The 16,387-nt window shown below is 41.9% G+C and overlaps 1 protein-coding gene across 6 annotated transcripts in view; it reads right to left on the reverse strand.

Moving 5' to 3' along the window:
• The window catches only part of PARP11 (poly(ADP-ribose) polymerase family member 11), a 39,053-nt gene that overhangs the window by 20,795 nt on the left and 1,871 nt on the right, over positions 1 to 16,387 (reverse strand). Inside the window, exon 1 of one of the 6 annotated variants that reach the window (XM_061582593.1) lies at positions 1,559 to 1,636. The exons of 1 other annotated variant lie outside the window; for it this stretch is intronic. Coding sequence is in view for 1 of the 5 variants with exons in the window: in XM_061582594.1 (XP_061438578.1) it covers positions 13,389 to 14,261 (873 nt within the window). In the remaining 4 variants the exon portion in view is untranslated. Of the gene's footprint in view, positions 1 to 166; positions 535 to 1,558; positions 1,637 to 13,259; positions 15,557 to 16,387 lie in introns of those variants that run through there. 4 more of the 6 variants (XM_061582592.1, XM_061582591.1, XM_061582590.1 and 1 more) reach the window with 4 other exon arrangements.

The raw sequence follows: 16,387 nt of genomic DNA on the forward strand, positions 1-16,387 counted from the left end.
TTAATCTAAGCATGCATGGGTTCTCATTGTTTAGAGCTAACATAAAGCATTTTTACAGCACAGGACAACTCTGAATTGCCTCTAAACAATTACAGGCATCTTATTTTTGAGACAGTGAAGGGAAAATGTAAGGACAGCTTGAGCAAACTGGTCATGCATTGCTTACCAACTTTTCATATGGAAACTGGTTTCAGTTTCAATATACAGAAACAACAAAGAAGATTTTTTTTAAAAGCCACCTAGCTTTTTTCTTTTCCTTCTGTTCCCTTCCAATTTCACTTTTCTTCTGGAAGGATGCAAATCTCTGTCAAGTCCAGCGAAACTGGGGAACTATCCGGTCGAATCTTTCCCAAAGAGGGGGGAGCAGACGCAACCAATAACAGCTATTCTTCACCCTTACGAGAGGCCACGCACAGAGAGTAGACAACGGGCCCCTCCAATCAGCCTTGTCGCTCACCGCATCCGACACACCACATCCTCCGATTTCCAGCGGCCTCGTATTCAGGGTGTAGAAGCCGTTAACAAGCCCCGCCCACTAACTTGTTCCTGTTAGAGCCAGAGGCGGATCTTACATACGACAAATTTAAAAATACAGATTGACAATTCCGATCTTTGGAGGCGAGATTTCTTGGATAATTTTGTTGCATTTTTCCTCCACTGCTGCTATGTAAAAAGTAACCAGTGCCCATAGGAAATAGTGGAGAAATGCAGGACATTAGCTGTGATTGGACGGCAGTGCATGCCCCCAACCCCGCAAAGGCAGGTGCATGTAGTCCGTGAGGTATATTTGAGTTTATTTTATTTTTAGACGATTCAAAAATTGTGCTACAAATGCAAATAAAGTATATAATTATTCCCATAAAAATGGGGGGGGGTGACTGTGGAGGAAAGCCTTATTGTGTTTAAGCCAGGACTGTGTAAAAGCCGGAACAGGCCGGAATGGGTCCTTTATAAAAGAATTTGATGCCAAAAACACTAGGATGTGTTAGAGACACTTGAGAACAACATTTAGGAACAAAAACCATTCCGATAGGATTTTTATTAACCCTTTAACAACCAAAATGCCCTCTGGAACAGAATGAAACAGCCCGGAACGGCGACTTCCCAGCGAGCCAGACCTCCGAAATTCACCAGTCCCACATGACTACATGGGAAGCATGCAATAAGACACAAAACGTCCACGCAAACCACGTTCTGATACCCGTTCCGGGCTATAATACGCTTTTATATAAAACAGCCCGGAATGGCGACTTCCCAATGTGCCAGACCTACCAAACCAACCACACATGTTGCTGCCTCTTCTTTTGTTGGGAAATGGGAGATAACACAGGATGACCCAGGAACCTCTGGGGTGATCTTGCTTTTTGTAGGTCCACTAAGCAGCACTATTGGTGCTGCTACCAGGTTGTGAATGGCTGGTGAATTGGGGAGAGAGAGAGAAAGAGAGATTGGAGGGGCAAGTTGGCTGGCTTTTACTGATGGCTTTTCTGCTGTAGGTAATGGGAGAAGACACTACTTGCTGCCACTGAGCCACCTCCACAGTATAAACATAGCATACCTGAGCTGCTGCCTTTTTGGTCTGAAAAAAGAAGGGATCATCCTGTCTCTGCAGAGACCAGCAGATCTTATAGTGCCCCTAGTGGAAAGAAGAGTAAACTGCAGATATTCTCTAGCACCAAAAGCTATCTGTAGTTGCATTCAATACTAGTATAGCTTACTACAAAAACCTTGCTAGGAAAGAAAAACAACAATGTACTAAACTGTTTTCACACACATACCTCATTAATCATTACTAGTGCTGCTAACTAAGTAATAATATTTATTGGAGCAATTTGTTTTGCAGTTAAATTTGCATACTATCAACATTTCATTCAGGATGTTTTGTGTAGATGACTGTATAATTTATATATAAACACTACCGCTCATTGTTGGAATGAAAGGTCATCTTTAATATATATTACAGTAACATAAGAGAATCAAAGTATTCACAAAAATACAGAAGTGTGCCCTTAACTTTCAGCAGTACCAATTTAAATTTGACATCATCAAATGAAGTTTGTCTGAAGTTATATTTGGCTATATACCATTGAAAACAATTGGAGCGCATAGCACGAATCTTTGCTTGTGTGTATGCAAGTGAGTTAGCACTCTACTGGCAAGTTTGATTGTTTGGGATGCTTTTGAACTGGCTGCTGACTTGGCTGGTTCAGATGTTGTTCTGGGCTCTGTTCAGAAAGATGTATTATTGCATGGAACGTGGCTTATGTGGAAGTTTTGTGACTTTTTGCATGAATCCCATCGAGTCATGTTGGACTGGTGAATTTGGTGGGTCTGACTCATTGGGAAGTCGCCGTTCCAGGCTGTTTTACGTAAAAGCGTATTATAGCCCGGAACGTGTATCGGAACGTGGTTTGCGTGGACGTTTTGTGCTAAGTATTGCTTTGAAATGCTGCAGTGTATGTTTATTCCTCTCCCCCCTCCCCGCACTGTTCCATTCTCCTCAACCTGCTACCTGATCGATTTCCTTCCCTGACAGTTTCGGATTGCCAAGGTTGTTGTTTTTTAAAGGCGGGGGGGGGGGGAGACCCAATAAAAATGCACCTCAGGATGCATCAAAACCAAACCCAGTTAAACTGTCCTCTGCTGGAGATCATAGACATCCTATCTGAGTGATAACTTTTCTTCTCTAGAATGTAGGAGGCTAGCAGTGTTTTGAGACAGGAAGCCCCCTCAAGATAGTTGGCTCTGTAACAGAGCATTACTTCACTGATAAATAAGAACGGGGTGGTTCTTCAGCCTTTTATTCTTATACTATAGCCAGCATGGATTTTTTGCATTCTGTGATGTTAAATTGAAACTACCCCCATGCCATGCCATTCTGATGCTTCCCATAAGGTCATTTCAAAACAAAACCTTATGAAATTTATAGTCCTGAACTCAGAAATGCTTGCTTAACAACCCTCTAAATTTTCATCGCGATACACAAAACACTCAGAGAGAATGGAGAGTTCAAAGTGTAAAAGGAGAGAGAGAAACCAGACACCTTTGGGACTTTTTTCCGTCAGAGTTCTCATAATTTGTTGAAATTCACTAAAAATCAGCCATGTTCACAGAGTACCTGTAACCCTATTACTGACCTTGCCCATACGCTGACCTTCATCTTCTGCAGTTTAAAAATTATAAAAATGCCTAGCTGATTTTTAACTAATTTAAGAAATTTAGCATTGAAATCAATGATAAGCCAGGGCATGCTCAGTAAAAACCAACTGTCAGTATTCTAAAAGCCAGACTCACAGCAGCTTTGTGTGGCTAATCAGGGGGCCACACCCATGCCAGACCTTTATTTCCCTTTAGACAGTCATGGCTTCTCCCATAGAATCCTGGGAAGTGTAGTTTGTGAAGGGTGCTGAGAGGAGATTACCCTGACAACAGTCAGACACTCTGATTGAACCTCTGTGAGGGGAACAGGGCATCTCCTAGCAACTCTCAGCACCATACACTAACTACACTTGATTCTTTGGGGGAAGTCATGACTGTTTAAAGTGGAATAAAGGCCTGGTGTGGATGTGGCCAGGGACAGCTTTGGTTTAAATTTGGGTGGGAGACTACATGTGCCTGCTGTAGAATAAAAAGGTGGGGGAAACGCTAAAAAAAGAATGATACTGTTCACAGTGTTTTCTTTTGGGAAAGGAAAGGGGCTTCCCAGTGCCCGCCCACCCACCTAATCTCCTCCCCTTCCCCTCCCTGCCCCTCTCCCTCCGTCAGTTTCACCTATCCTAAGCATGATTGCAGAGAGCCAGAGTGGTGTATTAGTTAAGGTGTTGGACTACAACCTGGGAGACCAGGGTTCAAATCCCCACACAGCCATGAAGCTCACTGGGTGACCTTGGGCCAGTCCCTGCCTCTCAGCCTAATGAAAACCCTATTCATAGGGTCGCCATAAGTAGGAATAGACTTGAAGGCAGTACATTTACATTTTAAGCATGATTACCTAACGTAAGCATGATTGCATGGGAGTAAATCCCATTGAACTCAATAAGTATGCAAATGATCAAACCCTCCCATCATCTCCCTTTTGCTCCTTCCCTACCCCTTCCTTTGCTGCTTCTTCCCCCTTCTGCTTGCCTCCTTGCTCCTCCTCCCCCACCCCTCCCCACCCCTCCTCCCCCTTAAGTAAAAGATAGTTTTACCTATCTTAAGCATGATTGCATGGGAGTAAATCCCACTGAACTCAATAGCATTGAAATTATCAGACCTGCATTTCCCCTCTCTCTTCCTCCTCCTTTCTTCCTTCCCTCCCCTCTTCCTTCATGCTCCCCCCCACTCCAGTTCTCCCTCCCTCCCTATGGTCAGTTTCACCTATCTTAAGCATGATTGCAGGGGAGTAAATCCCACTGAACTCAATAAGAATGTAAATGATGAATCCTCAGCAACCTTGCACAGGATCCCATTTCTTACCTCCAGGATTAAAAAGCAGGGAAATTCACTAATAGGCAAAAAACCTTGCGGTTTAAGAATGTACCTATAGCCCACAGATATTTCTATCAAACTTTAAAAAGCAGGGCAGTTTAGCAGCTATAGTGAATGCACCAGGGGAGCAGGAGAGGTGTTGATCAACAATCAGCAATAAGGTGTTGATTGTAAGCAGCAGGGGGAAGATGCTGACTTCATTATCTGACTTAATGTGCTCTGCAAATGCACTTGAAAAGGAATGTTAACAGGCAATAATTAAAGAGTTCAGAATAAAGACCCATACCCGTGGAGACTGGTGAATAAATAGTGATTATAATATTGATAATTCTCTGCCATGTGTGTGTGTGGGGGGGGACTGGTGAAGTGCCGGATGACTGGAGGAGAGCTAATGTTGTCCCTTCAAATCAAATCAAATGTTATTATGCAGTCATTGACCCGATATACAATTGATTGATTCCCTATCTTCAAAAAGGACATAAAGGAGGAAACTGGGAACTACAGACCACTCAGCCTAACATCAATACCTGGAAAAACTGGAGCAGATTATAAAGCAGTCACTCTGTAAGCACCTTTAAAACAAGGCAGTGATTACTAGGAGCCAACATGGATTTATGAAGAACAAATCCTGCCAAACTAATCTCATCTCGTTTTTTGATCAGGTAACCTACCTTGTAGATTATGGGAATGCTGTGGACATAATATATGTCGACTTCAGCAAAGCTTTTGACAAAGTGCCCCATGATATTGTTTTATTAATGACTTGGATGAAGAGGTACAGAGCATACTTATCAAATTTGCAGATGATACAAAATTGGGAGGCACAGCTAATACCATGGAAGACAGATACAAAATTCAAAGGGACCTTGATAGGCTGGAGCATTGGGCTAAAAACAATAAATGCGAAGTTCTACACTTAGGAAAAACAAACCAAATGCACATTTTAAGATGGGGGATACTTGGCTCAGCAATATTACTTGTGAGAAGGATATTGGAATTGTTGTTGATTACAAGCTGAATATGAGCCAACAGTGCGATGTGGCTGCAAAAAAGGTGAATGCTATATTAGGCTGCATTAACAAAAGTATAATTTCCAAATCACGTGAAGTATTAGTTCTCCTCTATTCAGCATTGGTTAGGCCTCATCTTGAATACTGCGTCCAGTTCTGGTCTCCGCACTTCAAGAAGGATGCAGACAAACTGGAACGGGTTCAGAGAATGGCAACAAAGATGATCAGGTGATTGGAAACAAAGCCCTATGAGGAGAGACTGAAAGAACTGGGCATGTTTAGCCTGGAGAAAAGAAGACTGAGGGGAGATAGGATAGCGCTCTTCAAGTACTTGAAAGGTTGTCACACAGAGGAGGGCCGGGATCTCTTCTCAATCGTCCCAGAGTGCAGGACAGGGAATAATGGGCTCAAGTTGCAGGAAGCCAGATTTCGACTGGACATCAGGAAAAACGTCCTAACTGTTAGAGCCATACAACAATGGAACCAATTACCTAGAGAGGTAGTGGGCTCTCTGACACTGGAGGCATTCAAGAGGCAGCTGGACAGCCATCCGTCGGGAATGCTTTGATTTGAATTTCTGCATTGAGCAGGGGGTTGGACTCAATGGCCTTATAAGCCCTTTCCAACTGTACTATTCTATGATTGTATGATAAAAATAATTTGTAAAGCTTTCTAAAAACACTTTAAAACATTCTAAAAATAGTTAAAAAATTCTCTCAAGAGTGACCTCAAGTTTGCCAGGAACACATCAAATGTCTGGATAAACAGAAATGTTTTAAAAATTTCCTCATGAAAATCTGTCTCCCTGACATGTCTCACCAAGAATAGCATCCTACAACTATCACTGAGAAGGCCCTGTCAAGGGTTACAGAGAATTTCTTAAAAATAACAGCTCATGTCCATGCCCATGGATTGTACCATAAAGCTCACAGATTCAATTAAGGAAAAACATGGATTTGGGATATGAATCTTTATGGATCCACTGGAGGTTTGCAGGGCATGTCACCAACATCACAGTCAAATTATAGATCCTGTCCATGCCATTGGATTGCACTGAAAACAATCAGGTATTCTGAACTTCACAGTACCATCATGATGCAAAACATGAAACAAAGGCCCAGATTCTTATGGATCCTCTGGATTTTTGCAGGAGACAGGGATGGATTGACTCTCATATGAGGAAAGGCTGCAGCAGGAAACACTATGAAAAATATCATCAAATCATAGATCATGTCTGTAGCCATGAATTGTAGCAGGAAAAAATAACAACACAGTACCAGTGATTCACTGTGCTACCATGGCATAAAAACATTAATCCAAGACACAGATCTAAGGGTGCCTCCAGACTGTCACTAATTCATGCCATGGCTTCAAGCACATAGTGGAACTGGGTTTGTGCAGTTAAGGTGGATTGGCTCTGGCACCCAAGCACAATGAATCCCCTTTAGAAAAGAATTAGACTATTTGCAGTCTTGAAAGTGATGGAGAAATGTATTAAAAAGTGTGGGACAACAAATGACTAATGGGAAGTTGTATAAACACTGTGCAAGCAAATCAGGATGAATGCAGGACAGATGCTCATTGTTGTATAACTGCCCCCCAAAACATGCTTTGATTTGAATTCCTGCATTGAGCAGGGGGTTGGACTTGATAGCCTTGTAGGCCCCTTCCAACTCTACGATTCTATGATAAGAAAGAGTGCTCCACAAAGATTATGTAATCTAACCTTTATGTATGTTTTGTGCAAGCAAATCAGGACTAATGCTGAATAAACAGGTCATCTGGAGGGGCTACAAGTGATTCTCATTATTTTCATACAGATTCACACAAAAACTACTATAAAATAATATCAGTTCCAGACTGCAATAATCCATAAACTTTCCATCTGTCTTACCAGGAAACCAATGCATTCAGATGCCAGATTCAACAGACCACTCCTGATACTGACTGAGAGAGATAGAATAGGGATCCTGCTACTGTACTGCCCATGCTGCTGCCCTAACAACAAAAAGGAGCCCTGCTACTTCAGGCCAAACACGCATCTGAGGCAGCATTTGGTTTTCACAGTAGCCAATCAGATGCCTATGGGAAGTCCACCATAAAGACATAGAGCAAAAACACTTTCCCCACAAGTGAATCCCAGCAACTGGCATTCAAAGGCATACTTCCTCTGACAACAGAGGTAGAAAATAAAATGGCAAATACAATTCAATGTAAACAAGTGTAAAGTTATGCATATTGGAGCAAAAAACCTTAATTTCACATATATGCTCGTAGGGTCTGAAGTGGCAGTGATTGACCAGGAATGAGAACTTGGGGTTATAGTGGATAGCTTGATGAAGATGTCGACCAGTCTATGCCAGGGATCATTAGGAAAGGTATTGAAAATAAAACTACCAATATCATAATGCTGTTATATACATCTATGGTATGGCCGCATTTGGAATCCTGTGTAAAGTCCTGGTCACCTCAGCTCAAAAAGGATATTGTAGAGCTGGAAAAGATTCTGAAAAGGGCTATAGTCCCAGGCTATGGTCTGAAGGCACATAAGGGCAGTTCCCTGCTGAAGCTAAGCAGGGTCAGGTCTGGTCAGTGCCTGGATGGGAGACCGCTTGGGGACCATATGTAAGCCACCTTGGGTTTCTATGATGAAAAGAAAGGCGGGGTATAAATGGAATAAATAATAATAAATAATAAATAAATAAAATCAAACGGATCAAAGGGATGGATTGACTCTCATATATGGAAAGATTGCAGCATTTGGGGCTTTTTAGTTTAGAGAAAAGGCAAGTAAGAGATGACATGATAGAAGTGTATAAAATTGTGCATGGCATGGAGAAAATGGACAGAGAAAAGCTTTTGTTCCTCATAACACTAGAACTGGTGGACATCCAATTAAGCTGAATGTTGGAAGACTCAGGAGAGACAAAAGCAAGTACTTCATGACACAGCACATAGTTAAATGATGGAATTTGCTCCCACAAGACGCAGTGATGGCCACCAACTTGGATGGATTTAAAAAGAGGATTAGACAAATTCATGGAGGAAAAGGCTATCAATGTCTACTAGCCATGATGGCTATTCTCTGCTTCCATAGGCAGAGGCTGTATGCTTCCAAATACCGACTGCTGGAAACCATAGGAGGCAAGAGTGCTCTTTGCAGTCAAGCCCTGCTTGTGGGTTTCCCATGGGCAACTGGTTGGGCACTGTGCGAACAGGATGCTGGACTAGATGGGACATTGGCCTGAACTAGCAGGCTCTTCTTATGTTCTTAAAATAGCCATCATGGCCAGTAGACATTGATAGCTTTACCCTCCATGAATTTGTCTAAACCTCTTTTTAAATTATCTATGAACTTAAAATCATCTATGAACAGAGTATCCAAAATGCAACACGAGATAGTGCTGGAATATGAGACCCCCAGGTCAGATGGCATTCATCGATCTACTTGAGAACAACGGAAAAGCATGAGTAGTGCTGTGACTAATACCGCAACTGGGTCAAAGCCAAAAGGAAGCCCGGAGGCTGATGCGCACAGATGCGAAAGGAGCATCCAGAGTTGTACGACATACACAATAGGAACTTAGGATGTGAGAAGCATGAACTAGGGAAAGATAGAAATTGTCAAGCAAGAAATGGAAGGCATCAACATTGCAATATTAGGCGTGAGTGAATTAAAATGGATGGGAATGGGACATTTTCAATCGGGCAACTACAAAATATTTTATGCGGGAAATGAGAAATTAAGAAGAAATGGGTTGCTTTAATAGTGAGAAGTGATATAGCAAAAGCAATCAGGAACTATAATGCAAGGTCTGAGCGAATTATATCAATGAGATTAAACAGGAAACCTACTAACATAAACCGAAGAAGAAGAGGAATTGGAGAGATTTTATGCAAAAGTACAGGAAGAAATTGATCACACATCAAAACAAGATATTCTGATAATCATGGGGGACTGGAATGCAAAAGTAGGGACCAGAGAAGAACTAGAAATTGTGGGAAAATGGGGTTTAGGAAATAGAAATTAATCAGGAGAAAGACTTATTGAATTCTGTGAAGCCAGTAATTTGTTTCTTCCAAACACATTTTTTGAGCAACCGAAAAGACGACTATGCGCGTGGACATCACCAAATGGTCAATATAGAAATCAAACTGATTATATAATTGATAGCAGAAGATGGAGAAGTTCCACGCTTTCTGCAAAAACAAGACCAGGAGCAGACTGCAGTTCAGATCATGAACTGGTAATATCAAAAATCAGAGTAAAGCTAAAGAAGAATGCTCTTGACAGTTAAAGAGGAAAGCACAAAAACAGGACTACATCTGAACGTCAAGAAGACTAAGGAAATGACAACAAAAGATTGATGTAACTTTAAAGTTGACAATGAGGACACTGAACTTGTCAAGGATTATCAATATCTTGGCGTAGTCATTAACCAAAATGGAGACAATAGTCAAGAAATCAGAAGAAGGCTAGGACTGGGGAGGGCAGCTATAAGAGAACTAGAAAAGGTCCTCAAATACAAAGATGTATCACTGAACACTAATGATCATTCAGACCATGGTATTCCCAATCTCTATGTATGGATGTGAAAGGTGGACAGTGAAAAAAGCGGATAAGAGAAAAATAAACTCATTTGAAATTGGTGTTGGAGGAGAGTTTTGCGCATACCATGGACCACGAAAAAGACAAATAATTGGGTGTTAGAACAAATTAAACTAGAACTATCATTAGAAGCTAAAATGATGAAACTGAGGTTATTATACTTTGGACACATAATGAGAAGACATGATTCATTAGAAAATACAATAATGCTGGGAAAAGCAGAAGGGAGTAGAAAAAGCGTAAGGCCAAACAAGAGATGGATTGATTCCATAAAGGAAGCCAAAGACCTGAACTTACAAGAACTGAATAGTGTGGTTTATAACAGATGCTATTGGAGGTCGCTGATTGATAAGGTCACCATAAGTCATAACTGACTTGAAGGCACATAACAAAACCATCCAAGTTTGTGGCTATCATTACATGTTGTGGTCGCGAATTCTTTAATTTAACAGTGCACTATGTGAATAAGTACCTTCAGTTATCTATCCTGAACCTTCTAATACTCACCTCCATTTGATGGCCCTGTGCTAGTATTATAGGCAGCGGGGAATTCTCTCTATTCACTTTCTCCATGTCATCCATAATCTTATAAACCTGTTTAATACTCATCCACTCTGCTACTCACCATTTTCTAAATTATAAAAGGCCCATATACTCCAACCTTTCCTCACAGGACAGTTGCTCCATCCTCTTGATCATTTTGTTTGTGCAGAGCTTGGAAAAGTTACTTTTTTAAACTACAACTCCCATCAGCCCAGTCCAGTGGCCATGCTGGCTGGGGCTGATGGGAGTTGTAGTTCAAAAAAGTAACTTTTCCAAGCTTGTCCTTTTCCAGCCCCACAATATCCCTTGTGAAGTGAGGCAACCAGAACTATATAGTTTGTTATTTAATTTATTTTTACATTTATATCCCACCTTTCTTCCAAGGAACTCAAGGTGGGTGTACAAACAACTAAGCTCACAATTCTGTCACACAAGGAAAAAAAGGGGGGAAGGTGGGTGTACAAACATGGTTCTCCCCCTCCTAATTTTATCCTCATAACAACCTTGTGAGAAAGGTTAGGTTGAGAGACTGTAACTGGCCTAAGGTCACCCAGTGAGCTTCATGGCTGAGTGGGGATTTGGATCTTGTTATCCTAGGTCTCAGTCTAACACTCTAACCACTACACTACATGTCCTCATCTCTGGCCAGATAAATGTAGATGTGTAAGCAATAAGGCTTAAAGTATGGTGACTGAAAATGGCAAATTAATGCTCATGTGCACCAAATTAGCCGACACTACAAAGTCATTCAAGGAAAATGTCAAATATGCCCATTTCCCAACCACAATATGGTATTCAGCTACAAATTCAGATCAACCATCATTGTGGAGCCCGGTTTGCACCTTGGTACACAAGTGAGCTAAGGGCAATGAAACAAGCTGAACAACAGCTAGAGTACAAGTGGTGAAAGATGTGCTGTGAGGCTGATGGGGCATGAGGAAAACATAACTGTGCCTATTGTGTGGTGGTGAGGGTGGCAAAGAAGGCCCATTTCTCTACCACCATCACATCCTCAAGTAGCCATCCAGTGGAGCTTTTCTGTATTATCTATTGATTGCCCTAACTGATCTCATGCTGCTGTGATTAATGACTTCATTGTATTTTATCTGTATTGTATTGTATTTTACTGAATTTTAGTTTGTACGTCGCCTAGAGTGGCTTCGGCCAGATAGGCGACACAAAAATTAAATTTTATTATTATTATTATTGTATTGTCAGGTCTGTTGACATCAATTCCAGCAAATGGAGTTTTAGACCTTTCGGAGGCCCACTGTGAATTGTTTGCAAGGCACTTTTGAGGGTAAAGTTGCTCACCTCTGTAGCAATCTTGATGCCTCATCCACATCTACTGTAGTCCCCAATGAGGTGTCCAGTGCAATGTCTGCTGCAACTTTGTGGGATTGGTTTCAGTTGATGTGGCCTGATGACATGAACAAGGTGCTTGCAATGATGCGGCCAGCAACATGTCCTCTTGACCCTTGCCCTTCTTGGCTTATTAAAGCTTGCAGAGGAGATTTGACCAAGTGGATCAAGGGTGTAGTCAATGTGTCATCGTTGGAGAGAGTGGTTCCAGCCACCATGAAAGAGGCAGAGATCCAACCGCTCCTGAAAAAGCCTATGCTGGACCCATTGGTTTGTGACAACTACCAACCTGTCGCAAATACCCCCTTCTTAGGGAAGATGATTGAGAGGGTTGTGGCGCAGCAATTACAAGTACTCTTGGATGAAACAGGTTATCTTGACCCATTCTAGTCTGGGTTCAGGCCTGAATCAACCTTGGTTGTCCTGATGGATGACCTCTGTCAGGAGAAGGATGGGGGAGTGCGACCCTGTTATTCTTACTTGATCTTTCGAAGGCTTTTGATACCACTGACCATGGTATCCTTCTGGGCCAACTTGGTGAGATGGGTATTGGAGGCACTGTTTTACAGAGGTTCCAATCTTATCTCCAGGGTCATTTTCAGAGAATAGCATGGGGTGATTGTCTTTTGCCCCCTGGCAGTTGTGCTGTGGGGCACCACAGGGTACCATCTTGTCCCCCATGCTGTATAGCATGTCCCCCATGCTATATGAAACCCTTGGGAATTGTCATCAGGAGATTTGGGACGAGGTTCAATTGCTTTTTAATATGTTTTTAAAGATATTTTAAAAGATGCTTTTAAAGCTTTACATTTTTTTAAAAATATCTTTTTAAAGATGTTTTGTTTTAATATGTTTTTAAGGATGTTTCATTTTAATATTTGTTTTTATAATGTTTTAGGGTGTTTTTAGTACTTTTGTTTGCTGCCCTGGGCTCCTACTGCCTACTGGGAGGAAGGGTGGGATATAAATCTAACAACAACAACAACTGGGCTGTGGACTGTTGTCTCTCCTGCTTGGAAGTCCTCAGCCATCATGAAAGCCAAGTGGTCTGGCAGAGGAGAATGAAGAGATCCATTTAACGAAATTAAAATAAAAACAAATAAAACACCACAAATTCCATTTGTAGCAAAAAACCAGTATCAGCAGAAGTTAAAAGTCCTGGGAAAATCAAAAGGTGCTGGTGCTGAAGAAATGAAGAGTTGACACAAGGCAAGTCTCCTTGGAAAAAACTTCCCAACGTTGGTGCATCACAATTTATTTATTTATTTATTTATTCGACTTATTAGTCGCTTATCTGGCTGAATTGTCAGCCACTCTAAGCGACGTACAAAGCAGAACATGCAAACATCAAAACATTAAGAGACTAACAATAAAAACTAACAATAACAGAAAAGCTAAAAAAACAGGAACAGCCAACCAAAAACATTCATCTTCCTGGTAAAGGACAGTCCCCAAACAAATGTCACTAAGAGCAGGGGTGGGGGGAAAGGCAGGTGGAAATGCTTGCCCCTTGATGGTCCCAGCACAGTCTCATCCCTGCAGCAGCACGACTCAGCCTGCAGCTCCTCCTGATAAGGCCCAGGCAGAGGGGTGGGGCAAGGCAGGTGGAAATGCTTGTCCCTTGATGGTCCCAGCACAGTCTCCTCCCTACAGCAGCACGACTCAGCCTGCAGCTCCTCCTGATAAGGCCCAGGCAGAGGGGTGGGGCAAGGCAGGTGGAAATGCTTGTCCCTTGATGGTCCCAGCACAGTCTCCTCCCTACAGCAGCACGACTCAGCCTGCAGCTCCTCCTGATAAGGCCCAGGCAGAGGGGTGGGGCAAGGCAGGTGGAAATGCTTGCCCCTTGATGGTCCCAGCACAGTCTCATCCCAGCAGCAGCATGACTCAGCTTGCAGCTCCTCCTGATAAGGCCCAGGCAGAGGGGTGGGGCAAGGGAGGTGGAAATGCTTGCCCCTTGATGGTCCCAGCACAGTCTCATCCCTGCAGCAGCACGACTCAGCCTGCAGCTCCTCCTGATAAGGCCCAGGCAGAGGGGTGGGGCAAGGCAGGTGGAAATGCTTGCCCCTTGATGGTCCCAGCACAGTCTCATCCCTGCAGCAGCAGGCAATCAAGAAGGTCTTGGACAGCAGGGATACCCAGAGCAAGGCTGGATCTACAAGTACTTCCATAGTGCAAACCTGATTCTTTGGAGAGAGTGCAACCTTCTCCAGAAAAAGGTGAATACCACCTCCCTGGGAAGATGAACCACACATCAATAGTACCTCCATCTTGTATGGTTTGGTCACAATCCAGCCATTAACTGACCTCAGACACTGATTTGTTCAGTGTGCAGATTCTGAGTTGATTTTAAACCGGGCATTTGTGATAGTGATCCATAGAAAATATTGGAGAATGCCAGGATTTTTATTATTTCCATTTATATTGTGCTTTCCTGTATTTTCACACACCCAAGTTGACTTAGAAATATGTAATCAAATAATATCAAGTTAAAATCATATACATAAAAACAGTAACAACTAGTAACTGAAGATAAAAACTGCCTTATGTTGCTTCTCCAACAAATGCCACAGAGACATAATAATTTCCCAAACTAGTTGTGTTAAGCCTATTGGAATTTAAAATAGTTTTCCCTTTCACATACTGCTTGTCTTGTCTTTACTTTGTCTCCAAAGTCCTTCTACAAGACATTCAGTAGGTCAAGGAGATGAATCAAAGCATGATGGAGGGGCTGCTTTCTTGCCCTCTGATGGACTAAACAACAGTGATTGGTAAATGGCACAGTGGAGTTTATTTCACACCAGGTCACTTCTTGTCAGCATTGATATAGTAGTCATAACGGAAACCTGGGGGAATGGAGAGAACCAGTGGGATGCCCCAAGAGTTATTTAGTACTGGGGAAATGCTATTATTCCCCTGATCAAAATGCTCAGGGAGATCTTGAGATGGAGAATGACACTGAGGATGCATCCAAAAGGGAGAATGCTGTTGTGATGATAAAGAGATAAAATAGAGATACCCTAAATGACTGACCCTAGAACAGTCGATAATGGAATGAACCAGAGGTGTGGCAACCTTGGACTGAATTTTAAGTGGAACCCAGCACCTGGTGTGAGGTGTAAGTGTTGTTGAACCAATTGGGAACAGTGATCATAGTGCTATCAAATTAAATATATATGTAAATGGCCAATTGCCAAGAAAATCCAACATGGTAACATTTGATTTTGAAAGAGGAAACTTTTCAAAGATGATTGGTAAAAATGAGTTAAAGGGAAAGTCAGCTAGAATGTATACCACAGATCAAAAATGAACACACACTTGAGGAGCACATTGCTAAAAATACAAAAGCCATCAATAAAACATTATTTATAACTACATTAATAGCAGGAGACCGGGTAGGGAAGCAGTTGAACCTTTGGATGACAAGAGAGTCAAAGGTGTGCTAAAGAAATATAAGGAGATTGCAGAAAAGCTGAATGAATTCTTTGCATCTGTCTTCATATTGGAAGATATAGGGCAGATACCTGAGCTTGAACTAACTTTTGCAGGAAGGAAGTCCAGAGATCTGAAGTAAAGAGAGGTGGTGATAGACAAAGTTCTAGGTCTAATAGACAAAATAAAAACTGTCAAATTGCCAGGTCTGCATGGCACCCACCCACGAATTCATGAAGAACAGTGTGAAATTGCTAATCTTTTAACAAAAATATGTGACATCCCTAAGATCCACCTGCATACCTGAAGGCTGGAAAGTGGCCAATGTAACCATTAAAAAAAAAAAAAGACATCGGGAGGGGGATCCCAGAAATTACAGGCCAGTTAGTTTAACATCTGTCCTTGGAAAACTGGTAGAAAGTATTGTTAAAGATACAATAACTAAGCATATAGAAGAACCAGCCTTGCTGAAGCAGAACCAACCAATGGCTTCTGCAAAAGTAAGTCCTGTCTCACTAACCTATTAGAGTTCTTTGAGAGTGTCAACAAGTATATACAGGTGAGCCAGTTGACACTGTGAACTTAGATTTTCAAAAAGCTTTTGACAAAGTACCTTGCAAAGGCTCCTGAGTAAGCTTAACAGTCATGAAATAAAAGATGTGGTCCTCTTGTGGATCAGGAGCTGGTTAAGTAACAGGAAGCAGAGAGTAGGAATAAATGGGCAGTTTTCCTTCTGAAAGGCTGTAGAAAGTGCAGTCCCCCAAAGATCAGTATTGGACCTGTGCTTTTTCACTTGTTCATAACAATTGAGAGTTAAGGGTGAGCAGTGAGGTTGTCAAGTTTGCTGGTGATACCAAATTGTTCAGGATACTTAAAACAAAATGAGATTATGTACAGCTCCAGAAGGACCTCTCCAAACTGAGTGAATGAGTAGAAAAATAACAAATGCATTTAAATGTTAACT

This window comes from Rhineura floridana, chromosome 8 (genome assembly GCF_030035675.1).
Source record: "Rhineura floridana isolate rRhiFlo1 chromosome 8, rRhiFlo1.hap2, whole genome shotgun sequence".
NCBI classification, from domain to species: Eukaryota; Metazoa; Chordata; class Lepidosauria; order Squamata; family Rhineuridae; genus Rhineura; species Rhineura floridana.